The sequence below is a fragment of the Musa acuminata genome, chromosome BXJ3-8 (assembly GCF_036884655.1).
Source record: "Musa acuminata AAA Group cultivar baxijiao chromosome BXJ3-8, Cavendish_Baxijiao_AAA, whole genome shotgun sequence".
Lineage (NCBI taxonomy): Eukaryota > Viridiplantae > Streptophyta > Magnoliopsida > Zingiberales > Musaceae > Musa > Musa acuminata.
This window is the reverse complement of record NC_088356.1, coordinates 46,702,321-46,723,293: the sequence shown is the minus strand read 5'-3', so window position 1 is coordinate 46,723,293 and position 20,973 is coordinate 46,702,321. Positions and strand designations below refer to the sequence as shown.

The following is a 20,973-nucleotide window of genomic DNA, read 5'->3' as shown; positions in this document are numbered from 1 at the left end:
GACTGGAGCCTTTTCCTTCCACGAACCTTATGTGGTGCTTGCATGACAGGTGATGGTTGGCTTATTATGTATTCCTTATCATTTGTCCCTCCCCCTTAGGGGACACGATATGATCTCTCTCCTCCACTACTAAGGCGTCAATCGAGAAAGATTTGAAGAAAATATGTTCTCTCTCCCACTTCATATGTCGTTCGAGGAAAGCGAACTCTCCCCTCTTGCGATGGAGCCACCCTTCGCAATTGAGTCAAGTGTCTCTTTGGGACTACTTTGAAAAGGAGCGTGAGTTGAGTAAACTTGACTCGCACTATAAGACTCGCCATAGCGGAGGCTCAGGTCGAATTGTGACCGAGGAATGTGAGTCAGAAAAATTTGACTCGTGCTAGAATACCTATTACGACGGAGTGTCAAGACGAATAATGCTCGAGACACGTGAGTCAGGAAAACCCAACCTATGCCAAGATAAATTCGCTACGATAGAGGCACAGGGCCAAATACACCTAAGACGTGTGAGTCAAGAAAACTTGTCTTGCACTAAGATTAATCCACTATGGCAGAGGTGCAAGGCCAAATGCGCTCGAAACGTGTGAGTCGGGAAAACCTGACCCATGTTACGATAAATCCATTATGTCGGAAGTGCAAGACCAAATGCGCCCGAGACACATGAGTCAAAAAAACCCATCCTGCACTAAGATAAATCCACTATAATAGAGGCAAAAGGCTAAATGCTCCTAAGATGTGAGTCGAGAAAACTCATCCCGTGCCAAGATAAATTTGCTATAGAGGTGCAAGTACAAGTGTGCCCAAGACATATGAGTTGGGAAAAGCCATCTCGCACCAAGATAAATCCGCTATAGCGAAAGCATAAGGCCAAATGCACCTAAGATGTGTGAGTCGAGAAAATCTAACTCATTCTAAGATAAAACCGCTACGACGAAAGCGCAAGGTCAAATGCACCTAAGATGCATGAGTCGGGAAAACCCAACTCGCGCTAAGAGAAATCTGCTACGATAGAAACACAGGCCCAATGTGTTCGAAACACTTGAATCGGGAAAATCTGACCTGCAAGATGAGATCTGGAATGTCTCATGTCAGATGAACTAAATGACACGCTTTGAAACCCCCTCGTAAGAGCCCTGAAACACGCTTTATGGGGGAGAGACAAATGATAGGAAATACATAATCAGCCAATCATCGCTCATCACATAAGCACCACATAAGGTCCGTGGGAGGAAAAGGCCCAAATAGTCTGCCACTCGCTTGCCCGCATAGATAGAAGTCTAAGGAGCAGTTCAGGACGATTACAAGATACCTTTCTTGTAGAAAATTCATGAGAATATTCTGTAGGAGTCTAACGGGCAACTCATATGAAATCTTCATTGGAATTTTCTCTCTCCAATGTTAGATATAAAAACACACCCTCAACTCTAGATAAGGGACATGGAAAACGAGAACATAAACCCACAAAAATTGATCTCAGGGATAATTTGAGCATTGGAGTGATTGGCTCGGGAAGTATCTCCCTACTTTGGTCTTTGTGCATGTAACACCTTGGGAACATGGTATTTCCAACTCGGGAGGAGACACTTGTTACCTCAGACAACTCTACGCAAACAAATCAGAGTCACATCGAGCTGACAAAGACATCAACGTTGTTTTTTTTAAGGTATTAAGAACACTGATTCATTGATTCTCTCTGCCAGCGGACCATTGCACAATTATAGGTCTCGTCCTCGTAACTTCTTTGCACCGAATGAAAAGTACAGATTGACTGAAACCCCCTCGAGGAGCAAACAGTAGATGGCAACTCGATCTTGAAGTAGGATTTGATTACACTAACAAGAAGTTGGCTACAAGAATTATATACATCCGAAACATGTGGAGTTTTTGTAAAAATTTCCTGATGATTAAGCTGATCTGATGCTGCAAGAAGTGAAACGCACTGCTCGGCAGAAATGAGATCAGCCATATAATAAGGTTATGAGAATTGTTAAGCTGCTGCTCACAAATATTAGGAGCCATTCCCTCTTGTTCCTGTTTCTCATGTCAGATTCACAAGTCTTGAACAACGTCAGAACTCGGGCAAACACCAACTTAAAGAATGCGAAGCATGCCAAAAATAGGCTAATGGAAATTACGGTAAGCTCCTTGCTCTCTAGTAAATCTTGGCTGCTCTGTATCTTCTCAATATTTGCTCTGCAATCAAATAGAAAAGATGGTAAGATGCTTGCAGCTTCACTGAGTGAATAATTAAGCGCAGAGGTTTGAGTTCCTAATGTTTATAGAAGATGCCAACGTGGAGAAGCCCCTTGGATTTATGGCAGCTTCATGTAAAATTCAAACCCCCGAGTAATAGAGACAACTCTTAGGATAGTAGTAAGTCTAGCAGCTTCATGGTAGATTAAAAACTGATATATATATATATACCTGTGTAGTTCTAACAATTGTTTTTGTGTCACCTTTTCTATGATTTATTAAGCGATCTTGTATCAGGGACACAAAGTTGAAGCCAAAAAGAAAGTGCTTCCTAACCTGAACAAGGCATTGTCTTTGACCAAAGCATCTAGTTCAGCTGAGACAGAGGCTTTCCAGTTCTCAAGGTCAGTAAGTTCCTTCTCCTGCATGATGTCATACGTAAGAGAACCAGAAAGAAAGCCTTATGCATTGATGAACGAGAGAAGTAGAACACATACCTTACACTCCTTCCATTCCATCATTTCCTTGATCTCTGAACTCATTTTCTGTAGTACCAGAGCACTCTCCGAGCACTGCTTCTGTAGATCTGGGAGAGCTTCACCGTATCTTCGATTGAGTTCTTTTATGTACTCCTCCAAAATGGACTGACTGAGCTCCATTGATCTCATCTTCTGCATCAAAATCTTCAGAATTCCATCACTCGGTACTCTACCAGTTAATTGCTGCCTGCCTTCTTTCACAGGATGAAGCGTGCTCGACTTGTTAGGGTCTGCTTTGCTATGAACATCATCCCCACCATGAACCTGGGCAGCCTCAACCTTGTCACCAGACTTGGGATCTGCTTCCACGGACATTTGATTGGTTGCAGGTTCCACCGGAACCACAATAAGATCTTCCAGCATCCGCTCTATGGCATCTACACCGTAGACTTCTACATAGCTCAACGTGCAGTAGAACTCTGAGCCGTAATGGCTGACCAAGCTTAACCTCATGTACCTCGTCCACTTCGGTTCCGGAAGCATGAACCGCTGGGCGTGCTTCACGTTCTCCGCGGAGAAGACGCCGAGCGGCGTCCATGTCTCTGTTGGGTAGCTCAAGCTCCCCAACAGCTCGAAACCCTTGAAGTTGGATGAGTAGTGCTCCAAATTTGCGATCTCGATGGCATCGACCAGCGTCTCCTCGGAGAGCTCTATGACGACGAACTTGTCGACCGCAGAACACGGGTTCCGAAGGTACTTGTCTTTGTCCCTGCACAGTATATTTCCTGCCCCTTTTGCCTCCTTGTTGTGGGCCAACACTTTTGCGCCCTTGGCGGAGGAGGCGTAGTTATACTCCAAGCCACCAGGCTCCAGTCTGTGGGTGATTTTGCCGTGCAGCTTATCTGCATCGCTTTCCTTTCTTCGCAGCGTCTGGTTCCGGAACTCATCCAGCCCGATGTAGCCAGATTGCGTGGGCGGATCGGCCTTTTCTTTCGCCCGACTACAGTTTCTTCCCTTCTCTTCTTCCGAAGCTTTCCCATTCGCGATGGCTTCTTCAACTCCAATCAATTCTCTCATTGGGTTTTCGGGTTCTTTCAATCCGCAGCAACTGAAGGTATTGTTCTGCATAAAAGGAAAATACGATTCTAACTGTGTGCTTCTGCAGAGGTTGCCGCTGCCATCGCCATCGGACGACAAATCTACAAAAGATCGCGCATCAGCATCAATGAACGCAGCTGCTTTTACGTAGAATCCAACAACAGAATGGAGGGACGGAGGTGGCAAGCAACCTCGACGACGGTCGCCGTGCCCCAAGCGGGAGTGGAGGACGAAGAGGAGGCACCAGAGGGGGAGGGCCACGGTGAGAGACAGCTCGTAGAGGCTCTTCCTCCTCCTGCCTCCATGCGTGGCGACATCTACCTTCTTCTTCATGTGCGGCGAGCGGGCGAGCGAGCGAGAGAGAGAGAGAGACGGTAACAGCAGGAGCCGGTGGAATTTGGAGAAGCGGTTCGCTTCGTCACGGAGCGAAGCGAGGAAATAGGAGCGGGAATCGGATCGGTAGTGGACTTCTACTGGCCCATAAGATATCACGGATCACACGGCCCAACATTTTCTCACCTTCATTATTATTAATGCTATTATCGTTATTATTACATGCAGATTTCTACATAAACAAATGCTATTATCAAGAATTACGGACCGGACCGGTGGGGTTGATCGATCGACCACGAGTCGATTTAAGGTTCGGTTCCATTTCTCACGAGAAAACAAATGATTGCTTTGATGAATGAGAGTTACCAAGAATTAATTACTCACGACAAATCTTTTCATGGTCGGTGTGAAGTCCCACGTCAAGCGGCTCCCGTGGCGCGTGCAGGGCTTGTTTCCACCGCATCCTCCCCCGCAACTGCCTCCACCAAAGCTGGAGTTCCGTCGCCCCCCCGCTCTATAACAACCAACCCCTCGATGACATCTGCACGCAGATGGTGTACAGGAGAAGAGCTCTCGTCTCGGTTGCCCTAGTTCTTGTTTCCAAGAAGAAGCGAAGTAGAGGAATAGCAGATCGAGGCCGGTGCTCGATCGCTACCAAACCAGATGGTGTTTTCGTGCTGCTCTCTCTCGGCCTGTAGGAGAAGAGCTCTCGTCTCGTCCCCCCCCCCCGAATTCTTGTTTTGTGAAGACGCGAAGCAGAGGAATGGCAGATCGAGGCGGTTTCTCGATCGTCGCCCCGTAGGTACCAACTCTCATCCCGATGTCCATAGGAGAAGTGCTCTCGTCTCGTCCCCCGAATTCTTGTTTCCGATAAAAAGCGAAGCATAGGAATGACCGATCGAGGGCGGAGCTCGATCGCCACCCTACAACGACCAACCCTCCATGGCATCTCCACCTCAGGTGGTATTTCTTTGTTGCTCATCTCTCGGTCTATAGCACTAGAGCTCTCGTCCCGTCGCGCAAAATCTTGTTTCCGGGAAGAAGCGAAGCAGAGGAATGGCAGATCGAGGCCGGAGCTCGATCGCCACCCACCCTGTAAATACCAACCCTCCATGGCATCTCCACTCACACGGTGTATCTTTCGCTGCTCTTCTCTCGGTCCGTAGGAGCAGAGCCCTCGTCTCGTCCCCCAAATTCTTGTTTCCGATGCGGAGGCCGCAGCTCGATCGCCACCCTGTAAATTACCAACCTGTGGCATCTGTACTCGGATGGTGTCTCTTTGTTGCTCATCTGGAATGGCAAACCGAGTGCGTGCAAAAGCTTAGCTCTGTTTCCATCACAAACCACTGAACGCATTGATTGATGCAAACATGGTCCTCGGTGATGTGCGGACGAGGAAGGATGAGATGATGAACAGAGAAAGGATCAGACCCAGGAATACTCCAACAGGTACAAATACACGAACACCCATATGTTTTCCTGCTATAATGCTTGCTTTGTTCAATGCTTTAAACATATAGTTTAGGGTTCTTTGCCATATAGTTTTTCTCGAAAGCTTTTGCATTTTGTTGCCATGTTCTTCATTCAGCTGAGACCTGACATCATGGAAACCAAAAAGAAGGTAAGTTTCATTAATATATCCAGTGAATCACAAGCATTTAGAACTTTTATGCTTGTAAACTGCTCAACAGTCTTGCATTAGTTCAAACAAAGAAGGGGTAAGACTACTACACACTGAACAGCTGAGCTGCATTGCACTTGAAAAAACTTACTTCAAAGTTCAATTCAAGCAGTAACAGAAATATAGAGAAAGCATACAAATGAAACAAAAAAGAACATTCTTGTCACACGCACACAGCCTTTTACATAAACTTCCTGATGGACATTTCTGCAGGTAATGACCGTAAAATAGAATTTATAATCGGTAATTACCACAAAAGACTCAAATTCATTTCTCCAGGAGAGCACATCATATTATGCTCGGTAAGGAATCATGTATTATACATTCTATATCATGGGTAAAAGGAAACGCCCCTAATTAATCATCCAACATAAAGTGGTAACAAACTGAAAATTAAATCCTCATGCTCCAGACATAGTCACACAAGATATGCATAAAGCGAGAAACAGAGAGAGAGAGAGAGAGAGAGAGAGAGAGAGAGACTTGTAGATGAATCTATTTGTAGAGTGAAAATTATAAGAGAGGAACAATGTGATCCTCCTACTTAGCCCTGCATCTCCCTACTTAGCCCATGCTACTGCATCAATCTCAGCTTGGGCACCTCTGTATAGCTCTAGTCTCTTTGCAAGGGCAGTTCTACGCTCCATAATTGCTGGGTCCTCATCCAACAATGACCCTAACTGCTTCGTCTGCAGAGTCAAGTTCAAATAACTATTAGATGATATGCTGACCAAAAGATGTTGAAACAGAAATATGACATCCTTATAGCCCAAGACCTAGATGTCTCATTTTAATGTGAAAAACACAACTATGACAAAGTCGAAGAACAACATACACAAGTTCCAACTGTTGCTTTGCATCAGTTGCGATTAAGATCAACCAGTCCAAACCAATCTAGATTAACCAATCAAGGAATCAATGAATCATAATATGTCATTTTTGTTTATCTGATCTGAAGATCTGAGTTAGAATAGCCAGTTTCTCAATGAAACTGTGCTCGAAAACCTGATATAACTAACAGACTATGATCTTCCTAAATTTCCTAGATCCTTGTAGGTTGGGATCAAAGGAGTGGGTCCACCAGACCCCCACCTCTCCTGCCAACACCTCCTGTGAGTAATTGTAATTAGACAGAAACAGGTCAATTTGTGCTCCAGGCTTTATGATGGATGACTAGCTTTCAATCTAATACTATTGGATTATAATCTCCAACAGAAATAATCAAACTCAGCAGGACACAAGAAATATCTTGAACAATAATAGCAGAACATATATCAGATATATAGGGAAACAAGCAGATAAGCATTGATAGCAGCACTTCTTAATTAAAACTTTATTGAAATTTACTATACAATCTCACCTCCTTTTTCCCCAACTCAGTAAAGAAATGATCAAGCAAGGAGCGTTTAGCCTCTCGCACTTGACAGTAAACAATAGACTTTGGGATGGAGTTCCGCAAGCTTGAACATACCATGTTGACATATGCCAGAACAGTTGTTCCTGTTACAAGTAGAATGCCATCCAGTATGCTGTCAATATTGGGACATTGCTTTTCAAAGCTAAAGGATTACAAGGATGCAATTAGATCAGTTATCTTCATAGGATCGAGCCATATCAAAACAGATGGAAAATGCATGTACTTGAAACTGAAAAGGATCCACAATTATGAATCATATTAAACATTCTAAACAATCAGATGCCATATAGAATAACTCACCTATACGTCTGAGATAAGAGTCATTGTATCTATCAAAAATAGAAAGTGTTGGATTTCCGCCTTTCTCGATATCCTGAGGAAGCTTCCGGAAGAAATCTACAGTCAGATAACTACATTCCATATCAACTAGCTTAAGAGTTGCTTTTCTGCTTTCTTCCCTCATTCTCTCCAATGATTCAAAAGCTGCATTGCCAACTTCTACTCGTAAAGTAGGATATTGTTTCAGCTCCTGCAAAAGATCAATCAGAATAAAATCAGTTTGTTTCTCACAAGGAGACCTGAGAAATTCTTAAATAAAAAAGAATAAAGAAGGTTACATAGTTACACTGAAATAACCTTTTGTCTCATTTCATAATTTTTTGATGTTGGAAAAGAATTCAAAATTAAGTGGCATGCCAATGTTACAACATACATACATCTGAGTTCTGATATTCCAACTCCAATTGATCAAAACTAGTGTAAGTGCTGGAGAAAGGAAGGACAAATGTAGCGGAGAAGCTGTTTACACCATCCAGAACTTTTGGGTCTCTTTAAATTTTTAAACTTGTTTCCAGTATTAGTCACAGCATAACAAAATCTTGTCATCTATTGTTACTTGTCACATCAACAAGCAAAAGGGGAAAAACATGTATATCCTTTATCTTTTCAGATTCTCAAACATTGGCAGATCATCTTCTCTAAGACCCAAATGAACATTATATAAGGAAACATCGATTACATGTGTTAACTTGACCAGAGGCACTTACTTTTCCATTTAATGATCAAGACATTGCAGGTCAAAGTGTAATATCACTACCAATCCGCATTAGGGACAATGCAATGCATCCACAATATATGGATTGGCTGTGCCAACAAAGGTACCAGATGGGCAAGGACATGTGTCGATAGAAACTACAAGATATAACTAGGACACAGCATGGGAATCTGTGCCTTGGGCATATGCCTGTACCAGCAAGATACCTCCCAATATATTGCTTTACTCAAAACATCAGCAAACAGCACAATACCCCACTGAAAATTCAACAGCTAGTCATCAGTAACAAGAGTGGTAGTTGCAGTTAGCAACTAGAAGACTTATCACCTGGCTATAAAATTAATGATCATATGCACATCCAAATTTTCACTATTAAGGATCATATGCACGTCACAAAATGTTAAAATGACCAAGACTTGAGCAAGCTCACAAAACAGTTCAATTCAGCTAAGACATACAGATCGAGAGAACAGTTCACCAAAAATTATGCATGACAGGTTAAATGCAATAACTAACTAAACTTGCAGAGTAACAAAAAGATTTAAATGTAGAATTGCTTAAATATAATACAAACAACAATAGGTATGGCATGCTTTTTATTTTGTTACAGATATTACAACAACAAATTCTTCCACTAGCAGACATGTTTTTCAAGAAAATTAACCAGAGAAAAGATGACTAAAGCATCATGGAAAGAAAAAATATGTATTCGGAAAAAAGAAAGAAGTAATCATAACATAAATTGCAACAGCTGAGCAAGTATAAAATACCAGAGTCTCATTAATAGCCTTGTGAACCAACTCCTTCAATATAGCATGAACCTGAAAACAAGTAGTACGAATGAACAAATAAAATATACTACCATAGACACCAAATGCCATAGAAACAATGGTTAGCAGATAAATGAAAAGAAATAAAGTTGTTACTTGTGATAATCAATGAAGCAAATAATTCAATTTTATACCTTTCATACTAATATGAATTCATGATGCAGTACTCTGCAGAGCAGTAAACATAAAAGAATATATTCATAAGCCTTCTCTATGCTGTAAGAAAACACTGATGATCACTTCGCTTGAGCTATTTGTTACTGCTTTGGGGTGATTATAACAAAATTATTTGAAGGGTCTGATGTTGCAGTTGCCAGAAAAAGAAATTCAGTTAGTCAAAGGAGCATAACAAACTGCTGGGGTTACAATAGTTGATATTGCTCATTAAGGAATTAACACCTTTCTGCTTGATGCAGAAAGATACATCAAGATCTAGATTTGGAAAAAGATTTGATTAAAAGAATAGTTTCTTTACCTTGTTATGTAAGGGCATCAGGAAAAGAAAAAAAAAGTTCTGACAAATTTGAGATAGGGCACTGGAATCAACACCTCAATAAGTTAGCTAAAGATGCAACAATAAGAAAGGAGCATCAGCATTATTCTTAAAGAGAACTAGTTAAATCGGTTATAGTCATTGAAGCCTCCCAATGGTTCTTCATCTTAACTCCATATTGCTTCAGGATAATAACAACCACTACCACTAGCTCATTTACTATTTCCAAGCTCCTTGCAATCTACTTTGATTAGCACAAGTATTACTACGTTCTTGGATGTACAGTGACTTCTCTTTGGCGTCCAAGGTGCAACCAAAATAGCAAATAAGATGGTCATTGCCTCTAATCAATACCAAGAATAAACAAGATGAAGAAAAAACTTAACCTAAATGAAGATGAAAAACTTAACAAAATAGCATATAGCCCACAGGAACAAATGTGTTTTCAGCATGGCACAAAAGAACAATAAACCAAAGAAATTATGAGTTCGGTAAATTGTGTACTGTATCAACAGCTGCTTCGGCAGGACCTCTTATAGAGACCAATGAAGATTCAATGAGACGACGGTAACCTTGCTCAGGAGCTATTAAATGAGGCTGGTACCCATCAGCTTCAGTGATAAGTTTTCTCACATTCTCCATTGAGAGCTGCTTGTCAAATTGCAATCTTTTCAGAGCAGCAGGGAGTTGTGCATCGAAAACATTGTAAACTTTTTCACCACCAGGTCGCCTGCAGAGTAATAGCACAATTTATGCCAAACAATAACACTACAATCGCATGCTAATGCAATAACACTGGTAAAATTAACAGAACAGGTGTCACCTTTTATGACTTCACATTGCCATAAATCGTAGACCATAACTACCATGAAGAGTTAAAGAGGTTTGTGATGTACAAGAGCACCTATTCCTGATATCAAGCTAATATCCATCCATCTACGATAATAAGCAATGGCGTTCCACCTGAACCAGTAAAAATGGGTGGTACATTCCGGTCCAAGCATCAACTGGTACACGGATCGCCACTGGTCTGGTCCACCATATAAAAGGGAAACTTCTAAACCCAATCACTTCCACTTCTCAAGCACATCACCTCCGCTGCTCACCATGATTGACACCTCCACTTCTCATGCAGTTGTGACCTCTCACCGCGACCAACCTCCACTTCTCACACTGGCCACTACCTTGCCGCACATGGTGACCTTTACCCTAATCGCTTCTTGAGTATGCTTCTTCTCCTCTTTCTCCTTCTACTTCTTCCATCTCTTCCTCTACTATCTCCTCTTCTTCCTCCCTCGTCTTCCTCCACCTGCACTTCCTCTTCTCCTTTATCTTCCCCTTCGAAACACTAGTATATAGTGGTCTGATACCCGAAACGGCGATCCTTGGTAGTAAGAACATATGTCTTTGCTAAGGGTGTTACAAGTTACACTATGTAATCATTTCTGCATGTCATGATGCTATCATTTCTGACTATCATCATTCTCAGAGATAAATTTTCATAATTGTTTGAACTTTGAAGATGGACTTGGACCATGAGAATACAAAAAAAGAAGAAACAATTTTGCTGGAAGACAGAAGTTACCGTGTTTGACACTTCAACCACAAAAGTGTGTGATAATGAATAACTATCTCTTAAAGCAAATTGTAGGATACTTACACGCCATCAAGGTGTTCCTTGTATATTTGATCAAAAATACGGCAAATTTCCATAATTGCATATAACTTGCCCTGCAAATGGTAAGATAACTATCTTAGTCGTCTACAAAAACAAATTAGACACAACCATGTAGGAAGGAAGATATTATATGTTTGCCATATCTCCAGCTTGAACTCTACAACTATGAAGAAAATTTGATTAAGAAAAGAAAAGATAGGGTAAATTTCTTACTTACTGAGAGGATCAACATAGAAGGACAAGAAAACTTAGCTTAGTAAAGCGAAGATGCAGAACATGGAGTGCATCAAGGTTAATGATTTAAGTTTCAAACTTAACATAAGTGGCTCAACAAGCTATGAAAATGGTTGAGAACGGTGAATTACTATAATCAGCTAAGGGCCCAACTTTATGAGAATCTTTAAGCACAATATAAGAATCACACCATTTTGTAGTTTAAGAATGTCTCGATGTTCATCAGTGCATCTCCAGCAGCTAGCAAAACAATGATGTAAAAGATTCTTTAATGTCAGATATACAGGGACTCTCGACAACTCTCAAGCAACAGTATATGAATTATCCTTTTAGAAAATCATGTGTGATATTGTGGTAGGAGCCTAGGATAGCTCAAGATGATGAAAAGAAAAAAATAACACTATTCAAGGAACTTTATAATATTACCAATACAAAGAGCAGAGTTTTTGTATTTCAGTTTAACTGTCAGACGACTTACTCCTGCATCTGCAGCAATAGGTTTCCCAAGACGACTTAGTTCACCATCAAGTTCAGCAATGGTCTTACTTATGAGAGACTGGATGCCTGGAATCCGTGATTTGATTACTTGTTCCAAATGCTGCAAACAGCAATATATAAGCAATTCTCTTACTCAAAACTACCAACTCAAAACCCAAACGTCACCAGTACAATACTGTTCTCTTCTCAATCAAATCAAACAATGCATGAACATGCAGAAACTGTTATACCTTGGAGAGAACCTTCCCCAAATGCTCTGATCCCATCCTGTGAGCTAGATGCTTGTATTCTGGTGTACTTGCAAAATAATCTCTCTCTCTCCTCCTCGCAGCAATCATGTCTACATTTTTGTTGATATCAGCTTGGGAGCGATTAACAACACCAATCCAAGGGTACTGTAGCCTATACGATTTTCCTTCCAATATCTAGGAAAACAAAATTAATTAATCAAATTCTGAAAAATGCATTAAGTAACAAACAAAAAACAACTGGCATGTAGTGATTCAGAGCATCAAAAGCAGTCATTTGCAATAATCTATCAAAGTCTGGACTCAAATCCATATTAGCAGTTATCTTTAATTGAATAGAAATAAAATTCCATCCTAAATTGGCAAAGATTAAAGGAAAATTTGCTAAATTACCAGAGCCACAACTACCACAGATGCACAAGAAATATACAACAGCACGCTGCAAATTATTGACACCAGAAGCAACCAAATTCAGCAAGTCAACAAGAATAAGGGACTCAACCAACATGTGATATAACACCCTTAAATAATCACATTAAGAAACGAGAAAAAACAATAACTGCTGGAACAAAGCATTAGAAGGTCAAAAATAATGCCCTGCCACGCAACTATTACATTCTAGCTAACCTAAAACTTGGACCAGAACAAGCAGCTAACTCATTGACTAAGAAAAAACAAAAATATTGAAGATTGAGCTATCTGTGACTGAAGGAAACATAAATGTTCTGACAGACCTGTCGGATGCCACAATGTTGATTATAGAGTGAGAAGACAAAGATGATATAAAAATTAATAAATATAAACATATGATTTTGCATTATAAGAATGCAGTTGTTTGTGAATTTTAAGAAAATAATAATGATCATGCAGCAGCATTTGGATATTGTACCCAGAATGTTCTTGTTCGGCATTGAATTTGTAGTTGAGTTTATGATTTTGTGGTTAAAATCAAAACTGTTGTCTCCAATAAGAAAGATACATCAGATGAACATAAGTGAATTACTATTTGGACATATTCTATAAGAGGACCACATCAGTATAATCTTAAAAATTCATTCTTGGTTAAGAGCATAATTTTATAGGAAAATAAAGAAATTCAATAATACAGAAGATAATGAAGAGAACAATTGGATTGTATGCTACCAACAATGTTTCATTGAACAAAAAAGAATGAAGATGTTTATGGAAAAGAAAAAAGAAAGAGAATACTATTACTGAAAGCAAAATCAGTAGCAAACTAGCAGTTAAGTCAAAAGTGGCAAAAAATAATGAAAGGAATAAACTTACATCCACAGCATCAGTACCCTTGTCCATAAGATCAATCTTAGTAAGGACACCAAATGTCCTCTCACCTAGATCAAAAACATGGAGACAAAAAAATTAATCACAAGATTGATCTCTATAATCACTAAATGAAAGAAAAATCACCAAAACATGTTTTTCTATTTGCCATTTGGGTTTTTGGGATACCATATTTGCTATCATGTTTTTTAATGTATATGAACCATCAGAAATTCCATATACAATTAAAGGTGTCATTTTGTTGGATTTCATCTACGTAGATGTATTTAATATAATTGAAATCTTTTTCACTATCTTTTGTACTTTTCTAAATTCCCAATTCTTAACCCAATTTGAACATGTAATTATAATATAAACTATGCCTTCATGAAATACTTCAATTGGAATGAACAATCATTTCCAACCCAATCTGATCTATATCATATGTGATCACTAACACAGGACTTCACAAATATTATTTGCAAATATGTTACAAAAGGCATATATGACCATACATTAATATTTTAGTGGCATACATACACGTAAAGATTATAATATTCAGCATTTTCAATGTAGAGATGCTAAGATTTTTCAGACACATCAAAAGTGATTAAATAACTACTTATAGAGTTCTAAATATATAGGCAAACAAGTTTTACAACAATACATCATAAAAGTAAAGTTCTGCCAAAGTTGATATTGGATGCAATGAGAACATATATGGAGCAAGGGAGATGTTTTTACTTCTTCCACTAGTGCCAATTGATAAAGGAAAAACACAACATATATAGATTCAAACAACCCAAATTCAAGGGATATTCATCAGAATTTATTTTTTGGTTTTCTTGATGAATGAGAGAATAATGTGCTACTATTTTTACCGGGAGTATACTTGTAGTTGTATTAGTTCCTCATGGAAAACGCCAAAAAGTTATATTGTCAATGGAGCACATTCCTGTTTTCTAAAACAGATAAGACTCGTCACAGTTACAGAAAAATTTCACACAGAGATCCTAAAGCCCAAAAAAAAGTGCACGTCAGCACATTGACAGTTATCCTATCCATAAAATATATCACATCGACTACATTTCAGCATATAATAAGTTCGTTACCTTCTTTTTAATATCCCTTTCAAACTACACATGTTCATGTTGCCTTCCACTGACACAGACATCAGACAAAAAATAAATGGTTACACAAGCACCTGACTTGGAAAAAGGAAAAAAGGACTGCATATATACACACATATATATATGCATGTAACAGACAAGTCTCAAATTCAAAATTGCCTTCAAAGTACAAGTTCAGGAATTACAAATAAATTATAGTTCATGTCTACTGTGTTCTCTCGGTGGAGTCTCATTTGTAGGTTAACATGACTGATTCTTGAATTTTAGTAACTCCTTCCAACAGGTACACCAATTTAATCAAAAAGTATGATTATTAGGAATTTTTTTAAAAGAAACTTCAAGAAAATAAATAGATAACACAAACATGATAGCTGATCACTACTTTTATGTACGATCAACAAAGCATACCCTTAGGGTCTACTTCACGGGATATTTTAATCGCATCAGATGTGGCAAGGTCCTGATTGGCTGGTGAAATGGCAAGAATTATACAATTGGGCTGTCAACAAAAGGAAAAAAAGGATCAAACTTTGATCTAGATAGTCACATCAAAGAAGAGAATATACATCTAAAACAGAGTACATAAAAAGCCAAATTGAAAATTAGATTTGACCAAATAAAATCAGACAAATCTGTAGCATAACATATTCTATAAGCATCACCTTCTCAATAAATGAGCGAACCATATTCTCAATATCAGCCACAATACTATCAGGTTGGCCCTCTGCAAAAGGCATAATGAAGTTAAATAATAATATTATTATTAACTTTTACAACAACAGAAGGAAAATGCAATCTTTAACAAACATGGCAGGCGACATACCAACAGCCACCTTTGTCAGTCCAGGAAGATCAATGAGTGTCAAGTTCACAACTGCAAAACTTGAGAGCATTAGTATTGGAGCAGCAAGGTTTCAGTTCTACGTTCAGATATGTATCCGGTTATGTTGCAGCAAAACATACACTTTACAGGATAGCCAGGTGTATGACAGAAAAACTTAAATGAAATGGAAAAATGAGGAACACACTAACAAGAGTTCACTCTCCTACAAAAACATCAATAATAATAAGTAACAAAAGTATAGATCCTGAGGAGATCAATACCTTCAAGTGGCCAAAGTGAACATACAGGAAAATCATTCCCAATTATTTACTGCAGAAACAAAAAAAAAGGTATGGTTCCATATTAAATAAGGATGGTAATTATCTTCTAGTATTACTGGGACCCACAAAGATAGCCACCTTTCAGTTCACATGACTCCAAAAGGCACAGCACAACCAGTACAGCTCCCAACATGCACTAGCTTAATCTAGGTCCATGCTTGTTCAGCATACTGCAGGGTAGTCCTTTATAGATCTAAACTTGAAGCACCAAAAAATTTTGGTACTTTCTACCACAGTTCATATTACCAGTCCATACCGATGTACCGACCAACTGTCGGTGCAATATTAGTCCGATCCTTTGTAGGAACTACCCGTAATAACGAACTTGCAAAATGGATCTGTTTATCATAAAGAGATTTGTTGTTCCTGACCCTGCTTCACTTTAATTGTTATTTGAACAAAAAGATCACAATAAACTTTTGGTAAAAGTTATGTCTTGGTCCGAGTGGGGATAGCATTTCTCTTCTGCATGTCTATGGAGTTTTGAAAAATCCAAACATCTCGGAGATAGATATAGAGGTAGGAATTTGTTGACATACCGAGCTGTACCAAGCTATATGGAGTGTATTGATGTACCGCATATACCGGTCCTTTATCGGACCAGTACATACCGCCCGTACCGAGTGTTATGCTTCGGTACATCAAACCTTATTTTCTACCATCCACACACAATTATGGTGCCTCTCCTTGTATGACTCGAAAAGATTTCATACAAAAAGTTCATCCTCTAACCAGTGAAATCTCTTCAGCAGATAATGTGCTGTTGACAATATAAAATACCAATTCAGAAATGTTGAACGAAGTTAGAAAAATAACGAACATCGATTTATGGCTTAGCCATAAGTCTTAAGTTGTCACCAACAAGGTTTATCTCACCAGTTAAAAAATGAAATCAATGACGAACCCAGAACCTAGAGATGGCCCGGTGGTCTTGGTTCCAGTGGCCAAGATATTTAATAATAACAATAATAATAATGTGTGGGAGATCAGGCTTCCTGCAACACAGTTACTCTCATGCTTTTTCTAACCCAACCCAAATTTCTATTGAACTTCAAATAAATCAAGAAATTTGTTTCAAAATCTCTTTAGTTTCTGTAGCTTCAATCTGGCCCTGCCAAAATCTTTAAAACAAAAGAGATTACAATGCCCTAATTAATTGTCCAATGGGCTTGAGCAACTTAAATAATTTTCTGGGACCCATCTCTTTCATCTTTAATGCATCCTCCAATATGGAAGCAAAATAGTTATCATGAATTCAAGACATCATAACGCTTATTTGTTTTCGTAAAGCCACAAGAAGATAGTTTGCTGTGCCCTAAAGAAATATTCATATTTTCTGCTGCTTCATGTTTTTGTCATTCACTAATAATTTCTAAAATCATAAGCACAAACAATCCAAAATTTGCATCCTTACTCCGATACGCCTCAATTTCCTAACTATTTTCTTCAGTTTCCTTCTGAAATTTTCCTTTTTCCCCCTTTTTGTGAAACTCTTGAACATATCAAAAGAAAACAGATGAAGCATGATTCAATACTTCCAAAAAAATTTAGAAGCTTACTTCGATTATAAACTGAAAACCGAAACAGGACAAATTGTAGGCCTCACTTGCTGTAATAAAAGATGAGAAAGAAACACGATGTCCTTTCTCAATACATACTAATTCCTTTCTCAATTGTAATTTAATATTTCATGAATTTAAAGGCACATTATTATCCTTATCCCTAGCCATAGCAAGTCCAATCTAGTAGAACCCATGGCTCAATTACCAGAGTTTTAGATTGTAAAATTATTATACAGAAGGTCAACTTCAACAATTGGAAATCCCACCAAGGTTATGTAAGCCTTAATACCTTTAAAGCATAGTAATATGTAGCTCTAATCAATTAAGCATGTAGAAGACAGATTGATGGATTCTCATAGAACACCTGAAAACATATAGTTCATATGTCAAACCAGAAGAACTAAGTAATCCAATATAAATTGTCCTCTAAAGTAACCAACAAGGGACTAGATACAAGGTCAGAGAGACATCCATTAAAGACGACACCATTCATCTATACTAGAAGAAACAAAATCAAAGTAACAATGGACAGAAGAGTTAAATTGGGTCATATAGTGCAGAATGCACAAGTGTCCTCACATGCCTATTCTACTGGCAGATAGACATGAAAACATGCACATACAATTACCTAAGGGACCTATATTCATTAAATATTTGCATACAGCATAGTTTAAACAGGTTCATAAAAATTCTCTAGTCATCAGCCTCATTCTTACCATAAGGAGAGTAAATGCTCAGATGAATCGGAACAGGTGAGATTTGCTTTGAACGACCAGTCTCTCTATCTGTTTCATCTGAAATCTCCTTCCTAACAAGAGCTGCATTAAGATGGTCGATCCATGAATTTTAGTGTCAAAAGAATCATTCAGAAGATAACTTGTAATTTTTTATGCAGAACAAAATATTTACAACCAAATAACAAAAAATAAAATAAAACAGTGAGGATGTGACATTGTCATGCACAAGTTCCTCAAGGACAATTATTTGGCAATGTCAAGTTTCATCAAATTAACTTTTTCAACATATTTATGTGCATTGTGTCAAACAAGAGTCCACCAGAGTCTGGCACAAACTTGAAGGCAACCAGTCACTATTCCAGCCACATGTAGAGAGGCACATAAAGATTGAAACCGTGCTGACACAGTAAGATGCATGTGCAACTAGTGCATAAAGGCAAGTACCAAAACAATTTGATGCCCATGATACATGGTTATTAACTCGTAATAGAGTATTTCCATGGCAGTGCATGAAGGTGTCCGAAAACAAGATCATGGCCTCAAAAGAGGGGAATCAAATAAGTGATTTTGTTATATGACAACTGAATGCATACCAGGTCCACAAACAGCATCATATTCAGATCCACAATCATAAAATTTATATTCTAGGACTTAAAATGTAAAACATCAACTTAAACATCAAAAAGAGAAAATACATCACATACAATTGAACTTTTAACATAAAAATAACATCCTTTTTTTATAAACTACCGGTTCTATACTACCATCACAGTGACAATATCCTATAAAATAAAAACAACATCTTAAAGTTACTCTATCAACAAATGAGATTACCAAAATCTGTGAACCTCTTCCTCGGAAGGTGCATGAACTCTGCATATTCTCTCTCTCCATCAATCTTATGTAGTTGAAGGACAAGGGGACGTCTAGTAACAATTCCTATAAAATTGAACAACACCATTTAACTACCAAGTGACCACCAAAATCAAAGCACTAAGCAAATATCCAGTATAATAAAATTGGAGTTGCAAATGTTACCTGAACCCCTTGGTAGAAAGTCCTTCCCAACTATGCTCTCCAGTACTGAAGACTTGCCAGAGCTCTAGCATATATAATCACAGCATGAAAGAAAATATACTCACAGTTCAGTGCAGAAGTTAACAAAGTTGCATTTTGTCTTAGCTTTTGAGTATATATGAAACACATACAATAACTAGATTAACATAAAGGGAAAATTTCATCCATGCTTCTTCTGCTGACAGGAAATGAACATCACAATAAACCAATTCAATAGTTAAATCTCAAAATATTCTAACATTAGTACAGGACTATCCAAAACAAGATTAGCTATTTTATTATTCTTTTTGAAGGATCATTGAACTCAAGAGACTTGGTTTTCTCGTGACAATTTTAACAGAGAGAAAAGGATGTGACATATCTTCGATTACAATATTTTAGGCCATTAGATATGGCAATAACTAGTGACTGCTACTTTGTTTCTTTTAGGAAAAGTTTTGGAATTTCAATGTGCCGCCAAATATTTCAACACGCGGCCAAAAATAAAAATCAGAGACTAACCGTCTAACCACGATAAATGCATAGAACAGAAAAGATAATGTCAGATTAGTATAAGCAAACGGACAAATAACAATACCTTTAGCACAGTAAATATAGAATGTGCACCTATAAAGGAGCTTCAATTATGTCAAAACGTCTGGGTCCGATGTCCAATCATCCAAAGGAAAAGACATCAGAGGACCCCAGATCAAGCACCAAGGCTAGATCTTCCCACTCAAACCTAGCATTCCCCTCTTGAACAACAAGGATCTACCACCAGAACACGAAACCCTATGACCCGTAAGGAGAACACCCTGATTCGCAGTAAGGGAGAGGGAAAGGGGCAAGATCTTAAACAAGAAGCAAAAGACAGTAGCAACGGGCGGAGAGATCCGAGAGGTGATTACCTGCCCACCGACGACCGCAATCGCCGGAAGCGAGTCCCACAGGGTCGGGAGGGCGTTCTCCTCCCCATGGTCGCCTAGAGCAGTGCAAGCTCTCTGGAGCTTGTTAACCAGCGAGATCAGGCTCTCCATGGCCTCCCCCGACCAAGCTTTTCCTTCACGGAGAAAGAGTAAGCCTCTTCGGCGGCAAGATCACCCCGATCCCGACTAAATCAAGCCGGGAATCGGGAAAGGAGGGGGGACGAAGCAGTAGATCGGAGGGAGGAAGGCGTGCCACTGCGAGAGGAGGCGATCCGGGGGGGGGGGGGGGGGGGAGGGGGAATCATGGAGTGGTAGTAAGGTAGTAGTAACGGTGACTTCGAGAAGATCTGGGCCGTCCGATGAAGCAGCGGCTCGGCTTCTTCTCATGTTGGCCGTTGATCACTGGGGGGGACGCGGAGGAATCGGGTTTGATGTCGCTGTCTAGTCCACCCGCCGTCGATTAGCCGTCGGATTCGAATCGTCCGTCCACTTTGATTTGAATATTTTTGAATCATGATCGAGCACGATTTTCGACATGGATCGTGGTTGAAGCATATTTGACCCAATGAAAATTGCAATCAGTTAAAATATGTCTGAATTTGTGTTCGCGTCGTTAAGAAACTCGTTTTAGTAATATTTTAAGTGCTTGCAAAAGCTTCCATGTCTGAGATTTCATAGAAAAAAAATGTGATCGTAGCATGCGGGGACAAACCTTACGGGGGTAAGAAGGCGAGATAAAACAGGTGGGGTGGCTCAGTAAGAAGCGCCTTGCGATGGAAAACCCAAAATGATGGCTTTTCCTCGATACACCATCCCGAGTGGTCTAATTCTGCATCACCAAGTTGACCTTTGCATGAGTCAACGACTTCATAGATGACCTT

General features: G+C 39.3%; 2 protein-coding genes and 1 long non-coding RNA gene across 3 annotated transcripts; 1 reads left to right on the top strand and 2 right to left on the bottom strand.

The window, feature by feature from the left end:
* Positions 1 to 1,730: 1,730 nt before the first annotated feature.
* LOC135644352 (SUN domain-containing protein 5-like) lies at positions 1,731 to 4,103 on the bottom strand. The gene is made up of 4 exons (XM_065161847.1): positions 3,962 to 4,103; positions 2,691 to 3,871; positions 2,530 to 2,615; positions 1,731 to 2,193 (listed from the first exon to the last, which is right to left on the bottom strand). Exons 1-4 carry the CDS (start codon positions 4,101 to 4,103, stop codon positions 1,959 to 1,961), a joined length of 1,644 nt encoding a protein of 547 aa, XP_065017919.1. The 3' UTR covers positions 1,731 to 1,958.
* Positions 2,200 to 4,324, top strand: LOC135644353 (uncharacterized). Its single transcript, XR_010498445.1, has 3 exons — positions 2,200 to 2,597; positions 2,936 to 3,425; positions 3,600 to 4,324. It is a non-coding gene; the product is annotated as an uncharacterized LOC135644353 (long non-coding RNA).
* A 1,235-nt stretch (positions 4,325 to 5,559) lies between these two features.
* On the bottom strand, positions 5,560 to 20,370 carry LOC135644351 (dynamin-related protein 5A). Its single transcript, XM_065161846.1, has 16 exons — positions 20,075 to 20,370; positions 19,149 to 19,212; positions 18,945 to 19,049; positions 18,090 to 18,191; positions 15,471 to 15,521; positions 15,310 to 15,371; positions 15,056 to 15,146; positions 13,524 to 13,588; positions 12,219 to 12,413; positions 11,969 to 12,088; positions 11,239 to 11,309; positions 10,083 to 10,308; positions 9,026 to 9,076; positions 7,502 to 7,730; positions 7,145 to 7,284; positions 5,560 to 6,473 (listed from the first exon to the last, which is right to left on the bottom strand). Exons 1-16 carry the CDS (start codon positions 20,201 to 20,203, stop codon positions 6,345 to 6,347), a joined length of 1,830 nt encoding a protein of 609 aa, XP_065017918.1. The 5' UTR covers positions 20,204 to 20,370; the 3' UTR covers positions 5,560 to 6,344.
* Between the last annotated feature and the right edge of the window lie 603 nt (positions 20,371 to 20,973).